The following is a 25501-nucleotide window of genomic DNA, read 5'->3' on the forward strand; positions in this document are numbered from 1 at the left end:
AAATTATTTTGATCCTACTTTGCATTTTAACTACAATACAGTGACAGCTTACAAAGCATTTTGGAATTTTTTTGGGGGGGAATTGCGGTTGGGTTATACCATTTGTTATGAACTTGTGTTATGACAGGCTCCATTTTGTGGTATTAATAACATCTTTTAAATTACACAATTATTACCTTTAGCATGTCTGCAGCCTCCTTCCTGCGCTGGGCCATGTCCTCTGACTCAGTAAGAAGGTCTTCCAGCAGCATTGACTTGTACAGTTGACCAACCAGTTCACTTTGGAGATTGTCCTTCACATAATTGACTAGGAAATTCATCACAGCCTTTGGCACACTATGAACAGCAGAAGAACTTAGCCAAGATACTTTCAATGATAGGGTTATTTTTGCTGACAAATTACATGGAAATATATGCACAGCAACTAAACAGGCACCTAATAATTGTACTTTAGCTTATATTAACTCAACTGAGAAATACTCGATTATCTAGTAAAGTGAGAGATGATCGCTGCTTTCAATATACATTTAGATACTGCAAATACAATGTTCAAGTTTTTAAAAATATAACAACGTCCAAAATGTTTATTTCTATCCAGCTTCTCGAGCTTTGATTTAGAGGTCACCTTACAGGGAACAATAACATAATCGTAGCAGGAATGACTTGCTAAAAACTGGTCTGAACACTAATAAAATTTTATGTGTAACCCAATTTACAAGAACTTTGCAGGATGCCCATTTTAAGGGCTAAAAGTGTGAAACAGAAGTTGTGGGGACACAAAGCCAAAGGAGATCCTATCAAAGCACATCCCTTTAAACTGTTGCCCATGTAATTGATCTTTCAGATTATTAACTTTCTTTGCACATTTTGGGTGAAGAGTGTCAGTGCTGAGAAACAAAGTTTCCTACTTCACTCACTCCGTCAACATCAAGCATTCCCAGACCAATTTCAGCACAGCTAAATGCAGAGTAAGCTCCAATTAATTTGATGAGACCTCCAGCCCATTTTTCAGGGCTGGATTTGAACCTAAATCCCTTAGGTGAGAGTGTGCAATCCACTGCACCACTCAGTTCAAGCTCAATAACTCAGTGTCACATCAATAATACTTAAATCGCCAATAATAATGCTATGTTTTAACAAATACTCAGCAGGGTTTTAAAAAAATGTACTGGCTTCAATCTGTTTCAACAATCCGGCCACAGAGATAACAATATTAATGAATGGAAGCACTCCAATGGGATTCACTGGGCCATCACCATTACAGCTTAATAGCCAAAACTGAATCTATACAGGGTTCCATAACGCAGCTGTGTAAATAAGGTCATTTAGAAAATAAATTGGCCTGCACCAAAAACTAATCAGGAAGGAATAATTTAGGAGTGATAAATATATATATATATATATATATATACAAATATGACATACAACAATCTATCATTATGTGTAATCTGTGGGACAGTTGTAGATGACTTTAATATTTAAGAAGTCTCCTGTTAGCTCAGTTTGTTATAGCAGTGAAAAGCTGAGCTGCACAGATCAGGAAGGTCCCATGTTCACTGCACGGTCATTGCTGAGCCACCCAATCTCAGTCAGATTAGCAGAAGGGAACTATAATTTGCCTCAGTATCTCTGGGTTCCTATTCCTGATCACGATCCAGCAAACCCTGCTGAAGATGCATATGCTTGGATGTCATGACTACAGGATCAGGTGTGATGCCCCCTCCAATGCATCAGCCTGGCAAAACCTGTCTAGGCTCACACATGAAGAATGGCCAGCCAAGTGAGGTCCTGGAGGGTGATTAGCAGTTGTAGAACTATATCCAAAGCAAGGAATCAAAATCTTCAGCAGAGAATATTTCCTTAAAGTTAGTTGTTGCTGCAAAAATAAAAGATTGCAAGTAGCGTAAAAGCAAAAAATTTAGTCAAACAAAAAAATGGAGACCTTCATATAAAAACATTTATCACTAGTTTAAAAAGATGGTGCTGGAAATTTCAATGTTGTCAACCTGGAACTGTAGAGAAGAGTACCCATTTATTACAGAAACTTACCTGTCCTGGATGTTTTTTCTCACAATCAGAAAATAGGACTTGATCAATCGTTCAATTACTTCACAATCTCGCTGCTCCCGTGCTGAAAGTTTACGCGAGACAGGAACACGCTGTGAAGAGGACGTCCACTTTAATTATTAAATGTTATCTACAACACGACGCACACTATAAAAAATAAATACACTTGCTTCCATTGTTTACTGGACATTACTGTAGCATTCTGAGAGATGGAGCAAATTATTTTTTAAAATCTACTAATCACTGGTACAAGGAAAAACAAAAGTGAGAATAGAGATATTTTAGTTCTGTTTTCCAGTAAAATGCTAGGATTAATAATGCTGCCACTTTTTCCCTTTTTATAAATCTGCTCCCTATCCTGAATAAGTCTCATATCTCCCAGGGTGACTTTTCAACATTTGTTAGCAGTATTGCTTTGCAAGAAATATACTTCTGACAAGATCTGTCATCAGAATTTTCCAGCGTGTTCCCACAGACAGGAGCTGATGCACAAGGAGAACTGGTCAAAAAGAGACGATGAATGAAGGCAGACAAGATTGAAAGGAATTAACAGAGAAATGTTGGTGCTTTAGATATTGAAGAGCAAGCAGAACCCATTACAGTGTCAAAATGATCACATTTTAGAACGACCGTGTTACCCAAGGAACAGAGAATGACTGGAAACAGAGTTACAACCTACCACATCAAGGAAATTTATCGATGGTCCCCTGTGAGGACTGCCAGGAGCAAGGTGCTTAGGCTTTTCTTCTGATGATCCTTCATCTGGCTTTGATGTAGATGCTTTCAACATTCCTCTCCAGCTTCCAGTTGTTGCTCCATCCTGATTCCCATTCTGTATCTGAACTTCTTTACCTGAAACCTGGGGGGGGGGGGGGGGGGGGGGGAGTGGTAACAGCAGCAATAATAAAGCCATTACTCAATGTGTTCAGCCTTTTTACTTTAACTTCAATTCCTTAAACAACTGTTATGTATTTCTGAAAGCTTACAAGCAGTATATACAGTGCAAAAGCTGGACAATTGCACACACACAAGCATACAAGGGAGGAGTGCAACATTTGAACCATTTGACAGGTAACAGAATCCTCAATATGTATCCGAGATGTTAGAGAAATAAATACTAGTTCCTCCATCACCAATGTAACTTGTCCTACTGTCAAATATCAGTTTTGTTTACTGCCATGCAGCATGCCCAAATAGCAGCACATACTCAGGATACTATACCCCAAATCAAAGTCAATGGTCAGCTTTTAAAATCAGTGTACACTATATTTTACAGTGCCCTGAAAGAATGAAATTCCATTTTAATATGATTTCGCCGATGCATATCACTATTATCGCAGAAGTGAGGTGCTGTGCCTTTTCTCATCATTTATATAGAAGGTGCTTACAAAACTCATTACAAAAAAGGGAGATTACCAACGTGACATCAAACTTCACCTAACATCACAACCTCCTTCTGCCAATCTCCTTGTTGAGGCTTTTCTTTAATAATATTGCTTTCTGTAACTGAAGTGGTAATGGTAATATTTTGTTTCTATAATTGCTGACAGTAAATTTGACAATATACCACATTCTCCTGCATATGTGTATTGAGTATCAGAGGTATTAGGTAGGAAATGTAGTCATATTAGGAACAGAGAGATCTTGTGACTTTAAGTCTTAATCCTGCTTTTAAATCATCCACTTTATTAAGGCCTTCTCTATAGGTTTTTCTTAATTCATTCATGGGATGTGGGCATCGCTGGCAAGGCCAGCATTTATTGCCAATCCCTAATCGCTCTTGAGAAGGTGGTGGTGAGCCGCCTTCTTGAACCGCTGCAGTCCATGTGGTGAAGGTTCTGCCACAGTGATGTTAGGAAGGGAGTTCCAGGATTTTGACCCAGCGATGATGAAGGAATGGCGATATATTTCCAAGTGAGGATGGTGTGTGACTTGGAGGGGAACGTGCAGGTGGTGTTGTTCCCATGTGCCTGCCGCCCTTGTCCTTCTAGGTGGTAGAGGTCGCGAGTTGGGAGGTGCTGTCGAAGAAGCCTTGGTGAGTTGCTGCAGTGCACCCTGTGGATGGTACACACTGCAGCCACTGTGCGCCGATGGTGGAGGGAGTGAATGTTTAAGGTGGTGGATAGGGTGCCAATCAAGCCGGGTGTTTTGTACTGGATGTGTCGAGCTTCTTGGGTGTTGTTGGAGCTGCACTCATCCAGGCAAGTGGAGAGTATTGCATCACACTCCTAACTTGTGCCTTGTACATGGTGGAAAGGCGTTGGGGAGTCAGGTGGTGAGTCACTCGTCACAGAATACCCATCCTCTGACCTGCTCTTGTAGCCACAGTATTTATATGGCTGGTCCAGTTAAGTTTCTGGTCAATGGTGACCCCCAGGATGTTGATGGTGGGGGATTCGGCAATAGTAATGCCGTTGAATGTCATGGGGAGGTGGTTAGACTCTCTCTTGTTGGAGATGGTCATTGCCTGGCACGAATGTTACTTGCCACTTATGAGACCAAGCCTGGATGTTGTCCAGGTCTTGCTGCATGCGGGCACGGACTGCTTCATTATCTGAGGGATTGCGAATGGAACTGAACACTGAGCAATCATCAGCAAACATCCCCATTTCTGACCTTACGATGGAGGGAAGGTCATTGATGAAGCAGCTGAAGATGGTTGGGCCTAGGAAACTGCACTGAGGAACTCCTGCAGTGATGTCCTGGGGCTGAGATGATTGGCCTCCAACAACGAGTACCATCTTCCTTTGTGCTAGGTATGATTCCAGCCAATGGAGAGTTTTCCCCGATTCCCATTGACTTCAATTTTACTAGGGCTCCTTGATGCCACACTCAGTTAAATGCTGCCTTGATGTCAAGGGCTGTCACTCTCACCTCACCTCTGGAATTCAGCTCTTTTATCCATGTTTGGACCAAGCTGTAATGAGGTCTGGAGCCGAGTGGTCCTGGCGGAACCCAAACTGAGCATCAGTGAGCAGGCTATTGGTGAATAAGTGCCGCTGGATAGCACTGTTGACGACACCTTCCATCACTTTACTGATGATTGATATATGCCAAGTTTCCTAATGCTGCTGTCTATATAATAAATCCATAAACTAAAGTGTACAAGATAGATACAAATGAAGACAGCCACTCGGCCCATGTTATCTCAGTCCCTCGATCCCAGATTTTAGGGTTTACTTTTTCTATATTGTTTACTACCTTATATACGTGTATATGGTCACTGACCGGTCGTCTCCTTTCACAAAACTGACATCAAAGCACATGTAGGTACTGCAAAAGCTGGAAAGGATTTTCAACACATGAAGGACAAATTGGAGCCACTATCAGTTTATGATAAAACATGGAGCCACAATAAAGCATGTAGCAGATAGATGACCAACCTTTCCCTCAAACTCAGCAGAAGCAACAGCAGAAGCTTCCTGGGAAGGAGCTGACATAGCACTGGGAGCTTTAGAAGACTGCAGCGTGTAAAGAAAAGCAGGAAAAGAAAAATGTTGAAAGATGAATAAGTAAAATAACTATTTTCTTCTAGTAAAGGTATAGCTCTAAATAAAACATTTATGCCTAGTTCATAAAGCATTACTGGCATTCTTGCAAGTCCATCCCTTTTTCAGAAAAACTATGGATAAACACTGAAAACATCAAGCTATTTACTGGACAAATGCTCCCATGCCTACAATCCTAGTCAATAATTGGCAAGAAATTCAATATTTTCATCACTTCCAAATCACAGTTATTGCATTAAAAAGGACAAAACAAAGTAGTTTAGCGGTCTTCTTCCCTTCTGGCTTCCATGCCATCCATGAAGTATGTTTTTATACTTCTTAATTGCCTTTGCTGCCTGCACAATTTTCTGGTAACGTTCATGTCAGGTCTCTGTTAACACTCGTTTAAGCAGGTGCCAATAAACAAGCACGATTGGGTGGACTAACTTGCCTTCTATTTTTTCCTTTGTATCTGTCTATGCCTCATGTCCATTTGTTGTCCCCCCTCCCTGCCTCCCCAATAGTGAGGAATTTGCCATGCACAGCAGAGTGGTTGAACTTGCATTCTATTACCCTATGATGCAGGACATGATTGCACCAACACAATATGCCATTGAGTATTTACCTTGCTTCAATTTCCCTCAAATCTCACCTTATCTCGAGATAGAGCAGAGGGCGGCTCCCTTGCTAACCTGTTACGCCTTTGTTCCTGAGAAAACAGAAACCCATCACATTCTGTAAATACAAAAGTCAAAATTTTTTTTGAAGTTAAAATTAAACTTTTTTGATTTATGAGTAAAGACCCTCTATTTTTGTACCCCTAGACAAATGCACCAACTACCGAAGACAGGGTAGGTGAACAACTTACTCCCAGGTCTCTTACAGAGCCACGCTGAGATGGCTGCCAGCCAGTGCATGACAGTAGCCCAGAAACAACTCCACTCCAATTTCCCCTTGTCCAGTGGAAAAGCATCTGGCTCCCATTCAGTGTCTCCCCAATCCTGATATCAGGAACTCTGATGGCCTGCAATGGTGCTCCAATACGTCACACCATCACAGTCAGAAAATTAGCTGAATCTAGATCTGGTTACCTGCTAACATTTCGGTGGGTGCCAATGGGTAACAGTCGCCACTCAGCATGCAAAATAAATACTTTCTCCCTTTCTCAATTCTTTTCTTGCTTTTATTTATCTAATTTGTCCGTGACTCAGTCACATTTTCACTGTCATGGTTATGGATAAGAGTAGAAATTTAATTCAGTGTTTGGGTGTTGGGGGGGGTGGGGGGGGAGAAAGAGTTGTCTCATACGCATGTTACAGCAGTAAATGGTACTGTTGATCATTCCTCTGTTCCTGAGCTGGACCAGACTCTATAGTGGCAGTGCTTCACTCATCAATTTTGGATTCCCTATGTCATAATCACTTCTCTTTGTCTCCATGGTTGTGCTGACATGAAGTGGCAGCAAAGCGTGGAAAATTCATTTGAAGTTTGTTTCTCCGAGGAGCCTCGGTGACTTATTGGCAACTCTACAGAAAGCACTGAATGTGATTTTCATGTGCGTTTGCTGCTCGGTTTGCGAGACTGGAAGCCAGAGACAGGTGAGTGGGAGACAGAGAACAAGAGAGGCAATGGTAGATTGGAAATTAGAGAGGCATGTAGGAGATTGAGAGCCAGAGTTGGCTGTGCAGGAGACCAGCAACCAGAAGGGGCAGAATACTGGCACTGCAGAGGGAGAACTTTGTGTTGTAATGACAGCTTCTACAGGATAGCAATTTAAATTTAAATTTGATGCAGGTAGGGGTAGAACCATAGAACCTTAGAGCACAGAAGGTGTCCATTCAGCCAACCATGTCTGTGCCAGCTCTTTTCTAGAGCAATCCAAAGCTAATCCCACTGCCCTGCTCTCTCCCCATAGCCCTGCATTTTCCTCTGCTTCAAATACTTATCCAATTTTCCCTTAAAAGATACAATGGACTTTGCCTCAATCACTCCCTGTGGCAAAGCATTCTATGCTCCAACAACTCCATGTGTAAAGAAATTTTTTCTAACATCGCTCTTCGCATCAAATTGATGACACCCCCCTCATTAAAGACATCCCAACCAGAGGAAATAGAGTGACTAGGGAAAGACTATCATAACTCCTCAATATTTTAAAAACCTGTTAAATGACTCAGCCTTCTTTGCTTCAGTAGAAATAATCCTGGTACCTCAAGTCTCTTTCATAACCATAGTTTCCCATCCCTGCCATCATCTTGCTTACTGTTTGAAGTGTTTTTCAGCTGGAAAGTATCATCTTTAATGTGGGTTGCTTTATAGGCAAGAATATATATAAGCCTATGTTGTAGTTTGCTGTAATAGTCAAAATATATGCCATAATATTAATGAGGTCACAGAACGGTTTTGCAATACAGTATTAATTAACCTCTTGTGGTCATCAAGTTGAGGGTTCAGTGCTAAAAAAAAAATCACTTTTCCATTTTGGGCACCAAGAGTCAGCATTAAGTACTCCAAGGTCAATAGCTGAAAAAAATGTGGTCCAACAGAGGACCTTGAAATCTAAAAAAAATGAAATCTCAGAAAATCACCTCTTTATACCCCCAGTCACTGCCATTTCTTGGCCTCTCTGACTGAGAATACCACTTAATACCAAGAACAAAAGTGCCCACCATTCAGCATAAATAGGTAAACTTGCTCAGAAATATCTAAGGGGAAAAATAATTCATGCCAAAACATTATTTCTAATTTTAAAAATTAAATAAAGTTAGAGGAGTTTAAGACCATACTCTGCTGTCTGGGTTTTCATCGTTTAAGACATAACTTTGATTCCATTAGTCTTCTAACTTATTCCCAAATATTGATCATTCTTATTTTTGCATATTTGTTTTGGAGTGACATATCAAAATAAATTACATTTTTAAACAAACATGAGTGATTGCCCTAATGAGTAATGTTTGCTTAGCATACTTATACACTGCTGGTTCAAATCCCTTCTATGCCAGGCTGATTTTAATTAATGTCTTAGATCTTACCACCACCAAGGGAAATGCTTGGACAGTAACACATTACAAAGAACCATTGCCTATGGACCACCCATTCTTATCCCTGGGTTTTAATGAACTGTTAATTAAAAATGTTTTTGTAGGAGTATATATTTTTGCTATTTCCCTATAAAATATTGCAAATACTTACAGAATATAACATGACATCATTTTTATCAACACTGTGACAGATTATACATTCAGGATTGGAAAATGAGAAAGCATATGCAGTAATCATAATTTTACAAACTTGATGCATAAATCTTACCTCTATGTTACTGTTCAAAACACCACAGGCATCTGCAAAGTCAGGGTGCTTTGTATTGATGTATGCAAGCTCAATGGCTACCAAATTGTGAACCTTGAAGAAATTAATTAAAAGACTTTTAAATAGCAAAGACTGAGATGAATAAGCTAGATGGTATCAGTCGTACCAAGCCCAGGTTAAATCTACTGTTTGCTTGTGTCTTTGGAGCCAAATAATCTTGAAAGTCATTCATGTCCTTCCATAAGGCTTCAACATCTCTACTTCCCCAATTATATCAAAAACATTGTAAAGTGCTCATAATTTTACAAATATTTACAAAAATGAAAGAGTCAGTCACACAAGTAACATGATATAAAGATGCACAGCATACTTTTATCAACAGTACATGCTAGCAAGTTTGTACCCAATATAAATGCACACACATATATGCAGGGTGCAAGCCAATTAACTGATGGTGACATCTATATATATATATAAAACTTTTAAAGCTCCAATACGGCAATATAGAATCACAGAAGTTTATAAACACACAAAAGAGGTCAGTCAGCTAATCGTGTCTATGCTAGCTCTTTGCTAGTGCAGTCCAAAACTAGACCTCTTGTTCTACTTACCTACTGCCTATACTCCTCTTCTTCAAATGTTTATCCAGTTTTTCCTTAAAAGTTGCAACGATCTCTGTTTCAATTGCTCCCTATAGCTAAGTGTACCATGCGCTAACAATTCTCTGTAGAAAGGAATTTCTTTGAACTCTCTCCTAATACTCAATGACATTACCTTGCAGCCCTGCAACCTCTACCACTGTGCAACACAAGAGCAGCACGATCATGCAAACACCATCACCTTCAAGTTCCACTCCAAGTCACACACCATCCTAACTTGGACATATATTGCTGTTCTTTCATCGTCACTGGGTCAAAATCTCAGATTTACCTACCTAATACTATTATGAAAGCACCTTCAGCGTGTTAAAGGAGAAAGCTCATTGCCATCTTCTTAAGGCAACTAGGAATGGGCAATAAATGCAGCCTTGCCACCATTTCCCACACCTCAAGAACAAATAAATCCTGGTCACTGATTCCCCCAACAGACGAAATAGTCATTTCCTATTCATCCCATCAAAATCATTTATAATTTTAAAAACCTCTATTAAATTCCTTAGCCCATCTCTGCTCCAATGGAAATATTTCCAGTCTCTCAAGTGTCCTCTCATAAATGTAGCTTTTCATTCTTAATACCACCCTAGTAAATTTATGCTATGTGGTCTCTGTAGTTTTAATGTTCTTTCTATAACAGGGTGCCAAAAACTGTACACAAGTAGTCCAACTCTGTCCTAACTACTGCCTAGTGCAAATTTATAATTTCCTCTTTGCATATGTACTCTATGCTCCTATTTTAAAAGACCCTAAAGTGCATTAAATTATATCTGGCACCTGTCCGCCCATTCCACTAGCCTGTCTGTGCCCTCCTGAATTCTATTAAAGTGCTCCCTGCTGTTTCCTACTTCTGTGTTGTCAGAAAATTTGGATATTGTACTCTCTATTCCCAGATCCCAATCATCTATGCATATCAAAAACAAAAGTGGATTCAACAATGATCTCTGGAGGTACACCATTTCCAATTCTTCTTCAATCTTAATACCCATGAATCTTTAACTCTTGCTTTCTTATCTGTCAACCAACTTTCTATCCATGTTACTACATTTCCTCTTATAGCATAAGCCTGAATTTTAATAACAAACCTCCTGTGAGAGACCTTATCAATTGCCTTCTGAAATTGCATATACCTACATTTACTGCATTCTCTTTGCCTGTACAATCGGTCAGTTCTTCAGAAAAACCTCCCAAATTTGTCAAACACAACTGGCCTTTAACAATTCCATGCTGGCTGTCCTTGATTATCCCTGGCTTTGGATGTTCATCATGTTTCATTCTGATGTCACAAGCCCATTGTTTTCCCATTACTTGCAGAGCAAACTCAAAAGCCCTGTCACAGTTTAATTGCTCATCAACATGGGTCCACAGTATAAAACCCCACAAATACTGAAATCTTCCCTCTTACAAGCTTGGATTGGTACTAAAAATGCTAATGGAATTTATTTGTGTTTATTACTCTCAACAGATGATAAATGGAAAACTTAATAGAACACAAACAGCCTTCATTATTTGAGTATTGCATTTGTAGATTATTTCACTAATAGTTTTATTCCAGTTTAATCCCATAAGGCTTTTAAAATTATGGCAGATTCCCTGCTACCTTCGTGAAACAACAGTACTAAGTTTGAAAAAAGTCAAAAATTTAAAACAGCTTTTCTAAGAAAGTCTGTGCAATTTCTTTTCAAAACATATCTGAAACACTGAAAAATAATTTTACATAGCCCAATTAACAACTCTAGCAACCAATTCCTCTCTCAAAGACATTTTTTTGACCTTCATTGCCACTACAGTGTGTCAGATCCCTTCTGGGAGGACTACTCCAGCTTCTGCCACAGAATGACCTAGATTCTACAGTATAAAACCACAGTATAAAACCACTTTCTTTGATTTTTCCCTTCTTGCCTGTAAGAAAGTACATGGCCTACACTTGGCATTTCCCCATTAGGGCATAACCAAGATCAGTAACGCTTATTGCGGGCGAACCTACCTCCTTGCACCCCAAGTTACTGAACCATTATGCTGCCCCTCCCCCCAATCCCAACCTGGGGCTGGCCAATTTCTGTAGATCTTTAGATGACTCATACCCCTACAATGAATTTCCCTTTGGTTTTCAATGTTTTACTGTAAACTAGAAGATTTTCAACCAGATACAAGTACTGAGGTATCACAGAAAGAAAAAATTAACAATGAGCAAAAGTGATGAGAGCGAACTCATATGTTTCAAATCATTTACACTGAGTCTTCCTTAGTACAAATCTGCATGCAGATGTTACGATGTGTGTCGTAGGGGCTTACCATATCATTAGTAACAGGTAATCTCTTGCGCAACAGTGATGTCACAACCTCTACTATGGCATCATGGAGTTTTGGAAAACGGAGCAACTCCTAAAGAAGGAACACAAAATACAGCATCAGAAGTTCTACTTTCAGACTGAATACAGGAGAATTCATCATTCCATATAAAATAATGGCCAAAGATCAGTTCTGCTGAACAGATTAATGTCAGCCAATTGGTTGAACTAACTGGGTCTGGGGCATTACAAATATCCAAAACCAATCATATTCAACAATTTTTTTGTGTTCTTCAGTTATAAGTTGATGAAAAACACATCCTGCCTGAGTAGCAAAAATTTAATGGGTATATTTAGGATTGATAGTTTTGCTACATTGTTTTTCTTAGTAACATTTACCATTTCTCAACAAAAGTCTCCTGAACTGACATTCAGGTAACCAGTCAATGACACCAAAAGGATAACTCAAGTCAGCTCCTCCCGAGGAAATCTTCAGAAAGCACTATTTAAATAATAGTTGTGGCACAAGAGAATGATTGAGTGGCCTGTGTACCTGTGTGCTGTACGTGCTGCAATGCTGTATAATCCTTTGCATTTCCTCATGGACCAGCTCGACACATCGCAAGCTGGGCTCCTCCAGACGTTTGATCTGTCGTTTTACTAACAACTCAAAAGAGATTTCAGGAACAAAAAGTGCTGGACGTGGACCCTAAACAAAGCAGATCTAGTTAACATCTTATTCCTCCCAAGGTACAAATTTTATAATGCTTAAGTTCTAAACAGAACATTAAAAACGATGCATCAAAACTCTTTTCCCTGACGAATCTCTACAGAAAAGAATGCTGACAGGATGAGAATAGAGACAAAAATGTACAATTACATAATGTAGAAAAATAAGATTTTATGCAATTAAGACGAACTTGGAGGCACTGTATTGCTTTCAATGAATAGAGCAAGTGCCATCACCGCAAAAGCAGACAAACATAGAGCGTATCAATATGAACGGATGAAGAAAAGCTAAGCATACATTCCAAACAATTATAAGGGAATGTCTCAAAGGAAAGCTTTCCTTGTTGATGCTGAATGATGACTCTTTAAGTACCGAGTCCTGACTGTACTCACAGTGGCATTTCTAATTGCAGTGAGAATGTCAATAGTATTGAGTCCACCCAACGGATCTACAGATTCCAAAGTACGGCCGAACGTTTCATGAAAAATGTAGCATACTCTCGCTCCGCCACAACTAGAAAGAAAAAGAAATTTGGATAGTAAGGCAGTTCTACCATCACTTAAAAATCATTGGTTTTATCACATTATCCAGAAAATTGTATTCAGTTGATTGTACATTATATGTAGAAATAGTTTTACAGTCCATATGCACAAGATTCATAAAAACATAAGAAATAGGAGCAGGAGTAGGCCATCTGGCCCCTTGAGCCTGCTCCGCCATTCAACAAGATCATGGCTGATCTTCTACCTCAATGCCATTTTCCTGCACTATCTACATATTCCCTTGATGCCTTTAATATCTAGAAATCTATCGATCTCTGTTTTGAATGTACCCAATGAATGAGCCTCCAAAGCCCTCTGGGGTAGAGAATTCCAAAGATTCACCACCCTCTGAGTGAAGAAATTTCTCCTCATCTCAGTCCTAAATGGCCTACCTCTTATTCTGAGACTGTGACCCCTGATTCTAGACTCCCCAGCCAGAGGAAACATCCTCCTTGCATCTACCCAGTCGAGCCCTGTAAGAATTTTGTATGTTTCAATGAGATCACCTCTCATTCTTCTAAACTCTAGAGAATACAGGCTTAGTCTACTCAATTTCTCCTCATATGACAATCCCACCATCCCAGGAATCAGTCTGGTGAACCTTCGTTGCACTCCCTCTATGGCAAGTATATCCTTTCTTAGGTAAGGAGACCAAAATTGTACACAATACGCCAGGTGCGGTCTCACCAAGGCCCTATATAATTGCAGTAAGACATCTTTATTCCTGTACTCAAATCCTCATGTAATAAAGGCCAACATACCATTTGCCTTCCTAATTGCTTGCTGTACCTGCACGTTAGCTTTCAGTGACTCATGTACACGGACATCCAGGTCCCTTTGAACATCAACATTTCCCAATCTCTCACCATTTAAAAAATACTCTGCATTTCTTTTTTTCCTACCAAAGTGGATAACTTCACATTTTTCCACCTGTCATGTTCTTGCCCACTCACTTAGCCAGTCTATATCCCCTTGAAGCCTCTTTGCATCCTCCTCACTACTCACATTCCCACCTAGTTTTGTGTCAATAGCAAACTTGGAAATATTACATTTGGTCCCCTCATCCAAATCACTGATATAGATTGTGACTAGCTGGGGTCCAAACACCGATCCCTGCAGTACCCCACTAGTCACAGTATGCCAATCTGAAAAAGACCCATTTATTCCTGCTCTCTGTTTTCTGTCTGTTAACCAATTCTCAATCCATGCCAGTATATTACCCCCAATTCCATGCGCTCTAACTTTGTTCACCAACCTCCTGTGTGGGACCTTATTGAAAGCCATCTGAAAATCCAAATACACCACATCCACTGGTTCCCCCTTATCTATTCTACTAGTTACATCCTCAAAGAACTCTAATAGGTTTGTCAAACATGATTTTTCTTTCATACATCCATGTTGACTCTGCCAAGTCCTATTATTATTTTCTAAGTGTCCTGTTATCACATCCTTTATAACAGATTCTGTAGATCTATAGTTCCCTGTTTTCTCTCTCCCTCCTTTCTTATCTAGTGGGGTTACATTTGCTACCCTCCAATCTGCAGGAACCAATCCAGAATCTGCAGAATTTTGGAAGATGACAACCAATGCAACCACTATCTCTATAGCCACCTCTTTCAAAACCCTGGAATGTAGATCATCACGTCCTTGGGATTTATTGACTTTCAGTCCCATTAATTTCTCTAGTTCTATTTTTTTACTAATACTAATTTCTTTCAGTTCCTCATTCTAGCCAGACCCCTGGTTTTCTGGTATTTCTGGGAGGTTTTTTGCGTTTTCTTCCGTGAAGATGGACACAAAGTATTTGTTTAATTTCTCTGCCATTTCCTTATTCCCCATTATAAATTCTCCTGTCTCTGTCTGTAAGGGACCCACATTTGCCTTTGCCAGTTTTTTCCTTTTTACATACTTTTACAGTCCGTTTTTATGTTTCATGCTAGTTTACTCTCATGTTCTATTTTCCCTTTCTTCATCATTTTCTTGGCCATCCTTTGCTGAATTCTAAAATGCTCTCAATTCTCAGGCTTACTGCTTTTTCTTGCAACTTTAGATGCCTCTTCCTTTGATAATGGAAAGTCTATGCATGTCAAACTTGCATCTGATTGGCTCAAATTGCATATTCATTTTTTAAAAAAGCAACAAATTACAACTGAACCGGATGGAATGTGTTGTCAATTTTGCATTTTCAGTGCAGCACCTCACTGGCAGTGACCAAAAACTGGGTATGCATTTTGTCAAGCGAAATTTTGCACAATAAATATGGCCGTGCTACTTGCAGCCTCATTTAAATGAATCAAATATTTAAATTTGGGGTTTTTCTCCCGATACTTTCCTTCATTAATTTTTGTTGCTGCTGGCATTTGAATTGCACTATACCAGGTGGTGAGGGTGGATATTTTTTTGGGGGTTACAATAGCACTGCACAATTTAGATGATGTGGAGATGCCGGTGATGGACTGGGGTGGACAAATGTAAGGAATCTGGTGTTGTAAGATTCCTTACAATTTAGATGAAGAAGAGGAGTGTATGATGCATCCCAGGTTACTGAGGGAAGTAAGGGTGGAAATTGCAGAGGCTCTGGCCACAATCTTCCAATCCTCATTAGATAAGGGGGTGGTGCCAGAGGACTGGAGGATTGCAAATGTTACACCTCTGTTTAAAAAAAGGGAGAGGGATAAACCTGGCAATTACAGGCTAGTCAGCCTAACGTCGGTGGTGGGGAAACTTTTAGAGACAATAATCCTGGACAAAATTAATTGGCACTTGGAAAAGTATGGGCTAATAAATGAAAGTCAGCACGGATTTGTTAAAGGCAAATCGTGTTTGACTAACTGGATTAAGTTCTTTGATGAAGTAATGGAGAGGGTTGATGAGGGTAGTGCAGTTGATATTGTGTATGTGGACTTTCAAAAGGCATTTGATAAAGTGCCACATAATAGACTTGTTGCAAAAATTAAAGCCCATGGGATTAAAGGGACAGTGGCAGCGTGGATACAAAATTGGCTAAGGGACAGATAGCAGGGTGTAGTGGTGAACAGTTTTTCAGACTGGAGGGAAGTGGTGTTCCCCAGGGGTCAGTATTAAGATCACTGCTCTTTTTGATACACCCTGGACTTGGGTATACAGGATATAATTTCAAAGTCTGCAGATGACACGAAACTCGTAAATCTAGTAAACAATGTGGAGGATGGTAACAGACTTCAGGAGGACATAGACAGACTGGTGAAATGGGCAGACACATAGCAAATGAAATTTAATGTAGAAAAGTGTGAAGTGATACATTTTGGTAGGAAGAATGAGGAGAGGCAATATAAACTAAATGGTACAATTCTAAAGGGGGTGCAGGAACAGAGAGACCTACGGGTGTATGTACACAAATCTCTGAAGGTGGCAGGACAAATTGAGATGGCTATCAAAAACATATGGGATCCTTGGCTTTGTTAATAGAGGCATAGAATGCTAAAACAAGGAAGTTGTGCTAAACCTTTATAAAACACTGGTTAGGCCTCAGCTGTAGTATTGTGTCCAATTCTGGACACTTTAGGAAGGATGTCAAGGTCTTAGAGAGGATGCAGAGGAGATTTACTAGAGTAGTACCAGGGATGAAGGACTTCAGTTATTTGGAGAGACTGGACAACGTGGGGTTTTTGTCCTCAGAGCAGAGGTTAAGAGGAGATTTGATGGAGGTATTCAAAATCATCAACGGTTTTGATAGAGTAAATAAGGAGAATCTGTTTCCAGTGGCAGAAGGGTCGGTAACCAGAGGACACAGATTTAAGGTGACTGGCAAAAGAACCAGAGGCAACATGAGGAAACTTTTTTTTAATGCAGTGAGTTATTATGATCTGGTAAGCACTGCATGAAAGCATGGTGGAAACAGATTCAATAGTAACTTTCAAAAGGGATTTGGATAAACATTTGAAAGGACAAAATTTACAGGGCTATGGGGAAAAAGCAGGTGAATGGGACTAATTGGATAGCTCTAATTGGATAGCCAGCACAGGCATGGTGGGCCGAATGGCATCCTTCTCTGCTGTATCATACTATGATGAGGGGCCAACAACTGGAGGTGTGGCAACAGCTAAGGCATTTTTCCACACCAGACACTACCCCCAGGACCAACATTTATAGATCTATCTTCGCCACCTGTACTTCACAAGACAAGCTATAACAGAGATGTACCATCTGCTGCAGACAACATCTGGAACATCCCACAGAAGTGAATGCTGCCACAGCATGAAGCTTTCATACTAACAGGTTCTTCCAAACTACCCCAGAGGACATCTGAAACATCAGGCAATCTGCAGTGCACGGGTTTATTAAGCAAGTGACAAACACCACTTTTGTAAGGAGCAGTACCTTCATCACTGGGCATCAGCTGTTCAAGGAGAAAAGCTTTCATAGGGTGGCAGACTTCCGGCGAATATAAGCCAAAGAAGCCACTCCTGTGGGCAAAAGAGTGCCTCATATCAACCCCACGGCATACATGAACAGAAAGGGTTGGTACTCAAAAATGTTCATGGGGGTTTGACCATACAAATTATTATCCACATCAATTGTTGTTATTCAGAAACTGCTATATCTTCCTCATCAGGCAGCCAATAGTGCCTACATTTTTTAAAGGAACAACTCGGGTGAGGGTGGCTCTAAACTGACCATGGCTAATCACGGCATCCAAGTTTGCTGACCCCACTACGAAACCCCCAAATGCAAAGGAGTGCCTCAAGTTGGAACCCTAAGCGTCTGATTGCTGTTCCTTGGCTGCCATCTCCACCTGTAAGAACAGTGTGCCATCCGGTTTTGGCACAATGGATATATACGAAAGGGCAATGATGGTGTCCAATACTTTTAATGGTACCTCTCAAGAAAGTGTGGCAGTTCCAGCTTAGGTTTATGCCATGCTTATGTACAAAAGTGAGGAAAACACTTACCTTAATTTCTTCCCACTAGTAGCTAACCTTTTCCTCTTGTAGTCAGATACAAGAGATCTGGTTACCTGCACTGATTTGGTCAGTGAACTTCCTCCATGCAGCAGGCACCTGTGATTTTACTTAGGGTGGCCAAATTGGATCAGCTTGCTTTAGTTTACCTCCTACAGCAGGGCCTCCAACACCTTAATCAAAGGGAGCAGTATTGCCCACATGTCTCTGCTGTACCATTGCAAACACTTAGTCCACTTTTCTACCACCACCACAAACTCTGCTCACAGCTGTAGCCTAGCCAGATTTTAGACTCACCAGTTAGATGTGCCATAAGATAAGCTCTTTGGGCAAGCTTTTCATGTGCCAGTAGACTTATGCATATTAGCAGGAAGAACTCCCATCACAAAATTCAGAGTGGCCCACCGTCTAAGTTGCTAACACAGGTAATCTGGCATCATAAGCCAGCTCAAACTCATTTTTGCCATGCTTGAAAAACTGGCCCATGGAGTTTATATATTATTTTATGTATGTATGTAAAGTACTTTGCATCAAAGCTAAATGTTAATGAGCAGTATTTAGGATACTTCAGAGAAGGTATTAAAGAGCTACCAATTATATTGGATGTACTAGATAATAAAATTGCAGCACACTTACAGTTCTGAAGTTTCAATGTATTTTGCTGTTCCCTCAATTGTGTGGCAATATTCTGCTGCAAACTTGGTGATGAGCTGCAGCAGAGTGGCGCTCTTGTCCTCCACTGGTTCGCCGTAGCTGTTCAGTAAAGACTGATACTGAGCAGCCAGGACATTTATCCTAGTCTTAAGCTCTGGCAAGCAATCTCGGATATGATGCATTAGCAATCTACAAAAAAAAATAAACTCATTAATAAAACTCTCTTAGACCAAAGAATTTAGAGCAAACAGAATTACATAGACATTACAATACAGAAACATAACACTTAGTTACTAGTGATAACACCCAATGCCTGCTGTATTTGTGCCTGACTTTGCAGGCAGACCACCTCACTGCACTATCTTGTGAGCAGTGCAGTTTGGAGGTTTATCTGCATGAGTAGTCAGCACAGACGACTTCAAATTGTTTCAGAAAACTTGTGAGGTGTATAAAGATCACCAACAACATTTTTAGGAAAATTAGCTGAACCATGGCCAGTGATAGTAATCTGAATAAAGCAGTAAAAACAAAAAAAAGAGGAACTTTATACATGTTCTTTTTCCCCAGATGATGGTAGAGATCATATGCCTGGACATAAACACAAGATAGTTTAACAAACTCCACTGAAGGCGCCTCACAGACTTTCCTAGGTGCCCAATGTCTAGGTGGAGCAGCAATCTCTGGAACATGGCATTCAGAGGAACAAACTTTGCATGCTGCTGGTTTCTTTCGTTAGGTAAAAGAGTTTAACTAAACATTACCTATTCAAAGTTTTGGCTAAATACTTGGTTCCATTTCTGTTAGCAAGAGAGGGATATTTCTTTTGTAGAAAGGTATGTTCATCCTTTAAAGCATCTGCCACAATTTTCTTATTGTTGATGTCCAGCTGACTCCTGAAGAATACACACAAACATGTTTTAAATATAGTAATTAGTGTACCAGAAATAATTTTTTACAAGTTTCTGTTTGAAACCTGAGAATTGTGATAAGCAAAATGTATCAACCTGTCCCAGAAGAAGCTAGAGGCAGTAAACACAAAAGTGCATTATCCCTGTTAAAACATAGTGCACCTAAGCAGTGTGGTGATGCAACAGTTTCAATATCACAAAATAACATGATTCACATTCACCACCATCTCATCCCAGCTCCAACACTTTAGAGTTCCTGATTTCAGCAACATTGCGGGGAGGTGGGGAAGAAACATTAAGTAGTTGTTTCACTAAAGGTAGAAATTAAATGTTTTCAGCAAAGCAATGGTAGGAAGAACAAAAAACTTTTCCAGCTAAGAGGGTGGATAGGTAACCTGCTCCCAGGCTCTGCCAAATAGAAGCAGTCACAATGAAGTCGCCCAGGATGATTCTCCATTTGTTGTTCCTTTCCTGTGGAGATGCAGAGACATGACTAAGATGGGAAGGAGCTCAGCATACTAAGGGTTGCAGGAACAAAGTGGAATCTTATTACTTCATGACACACCATTGTAAGGTGCCAATATGCTACACATAAATAGGGAGTCTCTCTCTCCTCTCACTTAAAATAACTTTCTCGCCCCACCCAATACCATGTAGCCTTTTTCTGATTGAGACACCAGGCAGGAGACCTGCTTCAATGCCTCTACCTGTATTACTCAAGATGGTGGCTCAGAGATTTTTGACTATTACCTGGAGTGAAGGTCTCAGACTTTCCCTTCGTTCTTTGTGAGGGAAATCACAGCTTATGCTGGGCTCCTCCCTTAACTTTTCTCATTTTAAAACCAATTCTCTCTTCTTCCTTTGTCCCTGCCTCTGTTACCACTCTTCAATTATTATGCAACAAGAGAACAGGCAAATTTAATTTTATATTCCTCCATCTTTCTAAAGCTTATGGTGTTCATTGAGCAGATGGCCAGACAAATCCCCATCTACAGTCAGAGGTGACAACATGATTGAATCTGGGAACACTCCTGTCAGTGACAAATTGCACATGTGTAGCCAGCTACAGTGACAGCCTCTGGCTAGAATTGACTATAAAAATGAAAGTGGAATATGTGGGTTGCTATTTTGTCAACGCACTACACATTGATTTTTGGCACTCTGCAAGTGGAATATCATTTTGTTACATTATAATGAGAGATACAGTAATTTGACCAATAGTTGCTAATTCTGTAGCTGTTAATGATTCAACAAGAGGGTCACATGAAAGTAACAATTTGAATCCAACAGGAAATTGCTACATACCTGCTGACAATTCCAATGATACCCAATTTGACTGGAATAACTCTTCCCATAAGCACATCCATAGCATCAGTGCCGGCATCCATAAGGTCTAGTTTTGTAACAACAGCAAGTGTTCGGCGCCCTGTAGGTCAGACACATTATTACCTATTCAGATAGGCTCCTTGAGACAAAGCAACTCAAGGAGAATTTCAATGCAGAGTATAACACACACACAATTTTAAAATTCCTTTTTTCCTTCTCCCAAGTTTCTCCCTCCCATATCCATGTTATCTTCCTCGTGTCATCACTGGAGTAGTAAAACCTGCACTATACTTTCCAGGACATTCTTCAAGTGACATATCAGGAGGTGTGGTAGAACAGGAACAGGATCTCTGTCCACAAGCAGCCCAGCTAAAACTGATGAAAGTGGCTCACAAAAGGGAAGCCCAAGAGTGAATGTCAGTGAAGCTGTAGATGTAAACTCAAATGTTGTAACTGGTAGTCTAATGCTCTAGAGTTGCAGCTACTGGGCAATCTCCTCAGATAATGAAGCAGTCCGAGCCCGCATGCAGCAAGACCTGGACAACATCCAGGCTTGGGCTGATAAGTGGCAAGTAACATTCGCGCCAGATAAGTGCCAGGCAATGACCATCTCCAACAAGAGAGAGTCTAACCACCTCCCCTTGACATTCAACGGCATTACCATCGCCGAATCCCCCACCATCAACATCCTGGGGGTCACCATTGACCAGAAACTTAACTGGACCAGCCATATAAATACTGTGGCTACGAGAGCAGGTCAGAGGCTGGGTATTCTGCGGCGAGTGACTCACCTCCTGACTCCCCAAAGCCTTTCCACCATCTACAAGGCACAAGTCAGGAGTGTGATGGAATACTCTCCACTTGCCTGGATGAGTGCAGCTCCAACAACACTCAAGAAGCTCGACACCATCCAAGATAAAGCAGCCCGCTTGATTGGCACCCCATCCACCACCCTAAACATTCACTCCCTTCACCACCGGCGCACTGTGGCTGCAGTGTGCACCATCCACAGGATGCACTGCAGCAACTCGCCAAGGCTTCTTCGACAGCACCTCCCAAACCCGCGACCTCTACCACCTAGAAGGACAAGGGCAGCAGGCGCATGGGAACAACACCACCTGCACGTTCCCCTCCAAGTCACACACCATCCCGACTTGGAAATATATCGCCGTTCCTTCATTGTCGCTGGGTCAAAATCCTGGAACTCCCTTCCTAACAGCACTGTGGGAGAACCGTCACCACACGGACTGCAGCGGTTCAAGAAGGCGGCTCACCACCACCTTCTCAAGGGCAATCAGGGATGGGCAATAAATGCCGACCTTGCCAGCGACGCCCACATCCCGTGAACGAATAAAAAAAAAATAAAAATCATCTTACCTTCTGGATCCGCCTCTCTGGCAATTTTAAGTGACTCCGAGGTTGCCATGTCAGTATTGGCAGCAGTGACAGATAAGATGATTGAGTTTGGGTTGCTGATGTATCGCAATATTAGATCTTTTATCTGCAGTTCAATGTCTCGAGGTTGGTCACCCACTGGCACCTAAAGAGATAGTGCTATGGTGAGTATTAAAGACATTGCTACAAAAACTAGCTATTGATTCCTTTTCAACAAACAGTATCTGTCAAAGGATTGAGTTCCAGTTGAAGGACTTGTGTAATTCAAATTATCTTTGCAATATGATTTTGAAGATTTTCTTTTACAGCAGATTTAAGTTTCTAAAACTATGTTTGGTAAAGTAAAACAGTGAAACCCATAATAATTAACAATAGGGTCCAGGAGCACAGAAATCTGAAACGAACAAAACATTAACTGAATGTGTGCACACAATCAACATTATACTGGCTTTCCAGGAACTATTTAATTTACACCAACATTTTGAACACCAAATTCTGAATTAGAAGCCATTTGTTTTAGAAAATAAAGGCAAACTAAAGTAACCTTCTATTTGTCACATCAGTATTGTTGTGAATCAAAAATCATTGAGCTAGAAGTAAAATGTGGCAATGCTATGCACGAAGCAATCCAATGCACTATACAATAGAGTGGTAGGATGCAATTCTCTGTTTTGTAACTGGGATTCTCCACAGATTTGAGTTCCCAGTTTTTCCCAGGGTATCCATGGCGAAACACAGTGCGGGGTTAGTGTCTCTCCAAAAGGAGAGAGAGAAAAATCAAATCAAAATGAATCACCCAGATCCCAAGGCCACATTTGTGCACTGCTGGGCCAAGGTCAACATCAACGAGGCTTGGCAGAAAATCGCCTCTCTGCTCTCTCAGCAGGGGAAGTGATGCTTGATATATGGAAGAGGGTAACATAAAGAGAAAAAAAAAGTTTATTATAAAAAAGCTGTACTAAAATTATGTTAACTACATACGAACATTCCATAAGAACATAAGAACAAAAGAAATAGGAGCAGGAGTAGGCCAATCGGCCCTTCGAGCCTGCCCCGCCATTCAATAAGATCATGGCTGATCCGATCCTAACCATATTAGCATCAAACTTCTTGAATTTTTTAACTATACTTTTGGAAGCAATGATAACAATAAGCATAACTGTTTTCAATTAATCTAAATTTGAGGCTTGGAAGATTGTCCTGGTTGCATAAAGAAGTGACCAGGTCAATCTTTGATGTGATACGTCGCAAACCATGAAAAGCCTTGCCAAACAAATAAATTTGCCAGTGGCTGCCAGTAACCAGACAAGAAAACCTTTTCTCAGTGCTCAAAGGATTAAACTAAGTTTCTTACATCTGCATTTCCAACACTGATTGTTCTGTGATCATCTTACACAGAATTACAACCACAATGTAGGAATAACAGATGCTTTACATCAAGGATAATGAACATGACAACAGGGCAAGGTTTGTTGTGCTGAAATAAGCTGGTTATTTTACCACTTTCTTTTTCAGAATGTTTCAACAATGCACTGTCTTTACACCTGTGACAACTTTTTTGTGATACCTTCATAGGTCCTTCATTTAGTGAAGTAAATGCTACAGCTTGCCAATGACTCATACTGAGCAGAAGAATCAGGTTCATTTCCTGAACTGTGTTGAGTTAACTGATCTCAAACAAGATGACGCTAGAGTGGTGCAATTGGGCTTAATGTTCCTGTGGGGGTGGGGAGAAGAGGAAATCAGCTTGGGTTCCACTCCTGATAACTGTTCAGCGATTCCTGCTGGAAAAATGCACATCTGTGGACATCAAACAACGGGCAGGATTGGGCTCAGCTGTGATGCACCCCACCTGCCTTAATCAAATAGCCTGCCGAGACTCAATGTCTAACCTCACACATGAGGAATGGTCACTTGGACAAGATGCCAAATCGCTACTAACGGCCATAGAACTATAAGCTTACAGGTGTTACTGCTTTTAGTGCTTTCAGGACAGGAAGGAAGAAAATTGGGAAAATTGAAAAAAGCAAAGTGAAATAAAAGAGGGCAGAAACAGTTCAGGAGGATTTGAAAGTAGTTCACTGCTAACATTCACGATGATTATTGGTCTAGTTGTGCAAGGTGTCTGATGAACGTCAATTAAATATGATCAGCAAATGCCAACAGCTCTGGATGACTACATGAGGATTGAGACATCCTGATATACTACACCTTTGTCATTCCAGGAAGGTCGACAAGCGTCAGGTTAACAACATGTGGTGAGAAGATCCTGAGGTGAATTGGTTCAGAACTTATTCCCTGTAACAAGAAAAATGGTATAAATTAAATAGGAATGAATTATATTCGATATCGGCTTTAGAAGTCATGACTTCACCCCAAGTTTTAAGAGGAAAATACATGCTTTGGAGGATACTTTATCACTCACACAATGGTCAAAATGGTTTAATCTCATTATGCTTTTCTGGACCAGAATATCGGGCTCTAAGTACATTTCCAGGTATGTTATCTACCCATATAAAATATTCTTCCTTTTGAAACTGTGGATGATCAAAATGCATTTAGGGTAGTACTGTGATTATTTGAAATGACCCCCAAGTGCCCAACGGTTTTCCCAGAATAGAGCTTCGACAGATTAGCTCACCTGTCCTTGGCTAATCTCCATCAATCCACTTTGTCAAAGAGAAAGTACTTTCAACATGGACATAGTATCCCCTTTATGCATTTCAGTGAGAGCTTCAAAGCCAATCCTGTTCTCTGAAGAGTAATCTGCCCCTTAAGCTCCTGAATGATTCTTGGTGGGGACCGTTGGACCAACATATCATGGAAGCTAACAGAGCTAATTGTTGTGAAAAGGATTCCCATAGAGCATTCTGCTGTTAGCCAATCAATTCAGTGTAGTATGCATTGTTACAGATTATATAAAACTAAATAACTAGCTCAATGGGAATGTCAACCCCTTTTCCTTCAAAGTTTCCACAAAATGCCCATCAACAAAGATCTACCAAGAAGTCCTTAAAAGGAAGATCATGCCTCAGTGAGATATGAAATGTATTATATGCTTCACATTGAAAGTATTTTCCCCATTTCTTTCATCAACCTTCCCCTTTAAATCCTCAAATAATACCAAAAACCAGAGTCCCATGTGAACATCACAAATCAAACATTTATTAACCAAACGTACAGTGACACACTTGCAAATAG

At 40.4% G+C, this 25501-nt stretch overlaps 1 protein-coding gene across 2 annotated transcripts in view; it reads right to left on the minus strand.

Annotated features, from left to right (window-relative positions):
* The window catches only part of LOC137334782 (dynamin-1-like protein), a 49881-nt gene that overhangs the window by 4601 nt on the left and 19779 nt on the right, over positions 1 to 25501 (minus strand). The window contains exons 5-18 of one of the 2 annotated variants that reach the window (XM_067999749.1): positions 24512 to 24598; positions 22283 to 22445; positions 20885 to 21005; positions 19433 to 19564; positions 18654 to 18860; positions 12928 to 13048; positions 12359 to 12514; positions 11810 to 11899; positions 8862 to 8954; positions 6208 to 6264; positions 5451 to 5528; positions 2747 to 2926; positions 2050 to 2159; positions 177 to 336 (exon numbers count right to left, since the gene is read on the minus strand). In XM_067999749.1, the coding sequence (XP_067855850.1) occupies positions 177 to 336; positions 2050 to 2159; positions 2747 to 2926; positions 5451 to 5528; positions 6208 to 6264; positions 8862 to 8954; positions 11810 to 11899; positions 12359 to 12514; positions 12928 to 13048; positions 18654 to 18860; positions 19433 to 19564; positions 20885 to 21005; positions 22283 to 22445; positions 24512 to 24598 (1755 nt within the window). The remainder of the gene's footprint in view (positions 1 to 176; positions 337 to 2049; positions 2160 to 2746; positions 2927 to 5450; positions 5529 to 6207; positions 6265 to 8861; positions 8955 to 11809; positions 11900 to 12358; positions 12515 to 12927; positions 13049 to 18653; positions 18861 to 19432; positions 19565 to 20884; positions 21006 to 22282; positions 22446 to 24511; positions 24599 to 25501) is intronic. The other variant, XM_067999750.1, reaches the window with a different exon arrangement.

The sequence above is a fragment of the Heptranchias perlo genome, chromosome 18 (genome assembly GCF_035084215.1).
Source record: "Heptranchias perlo isolate sHepPer1 chromosome 18, sHepPer1.hap1, whole genome shotgun sequence".
Taxonomy (NCBI): domain Eukaryota; kingdom Metazoa; phylum Chordata; class Chondrichthyes; order Hexanchiformes; family Hexanchidae; genus Heptranchias; species Heptranchias perlo.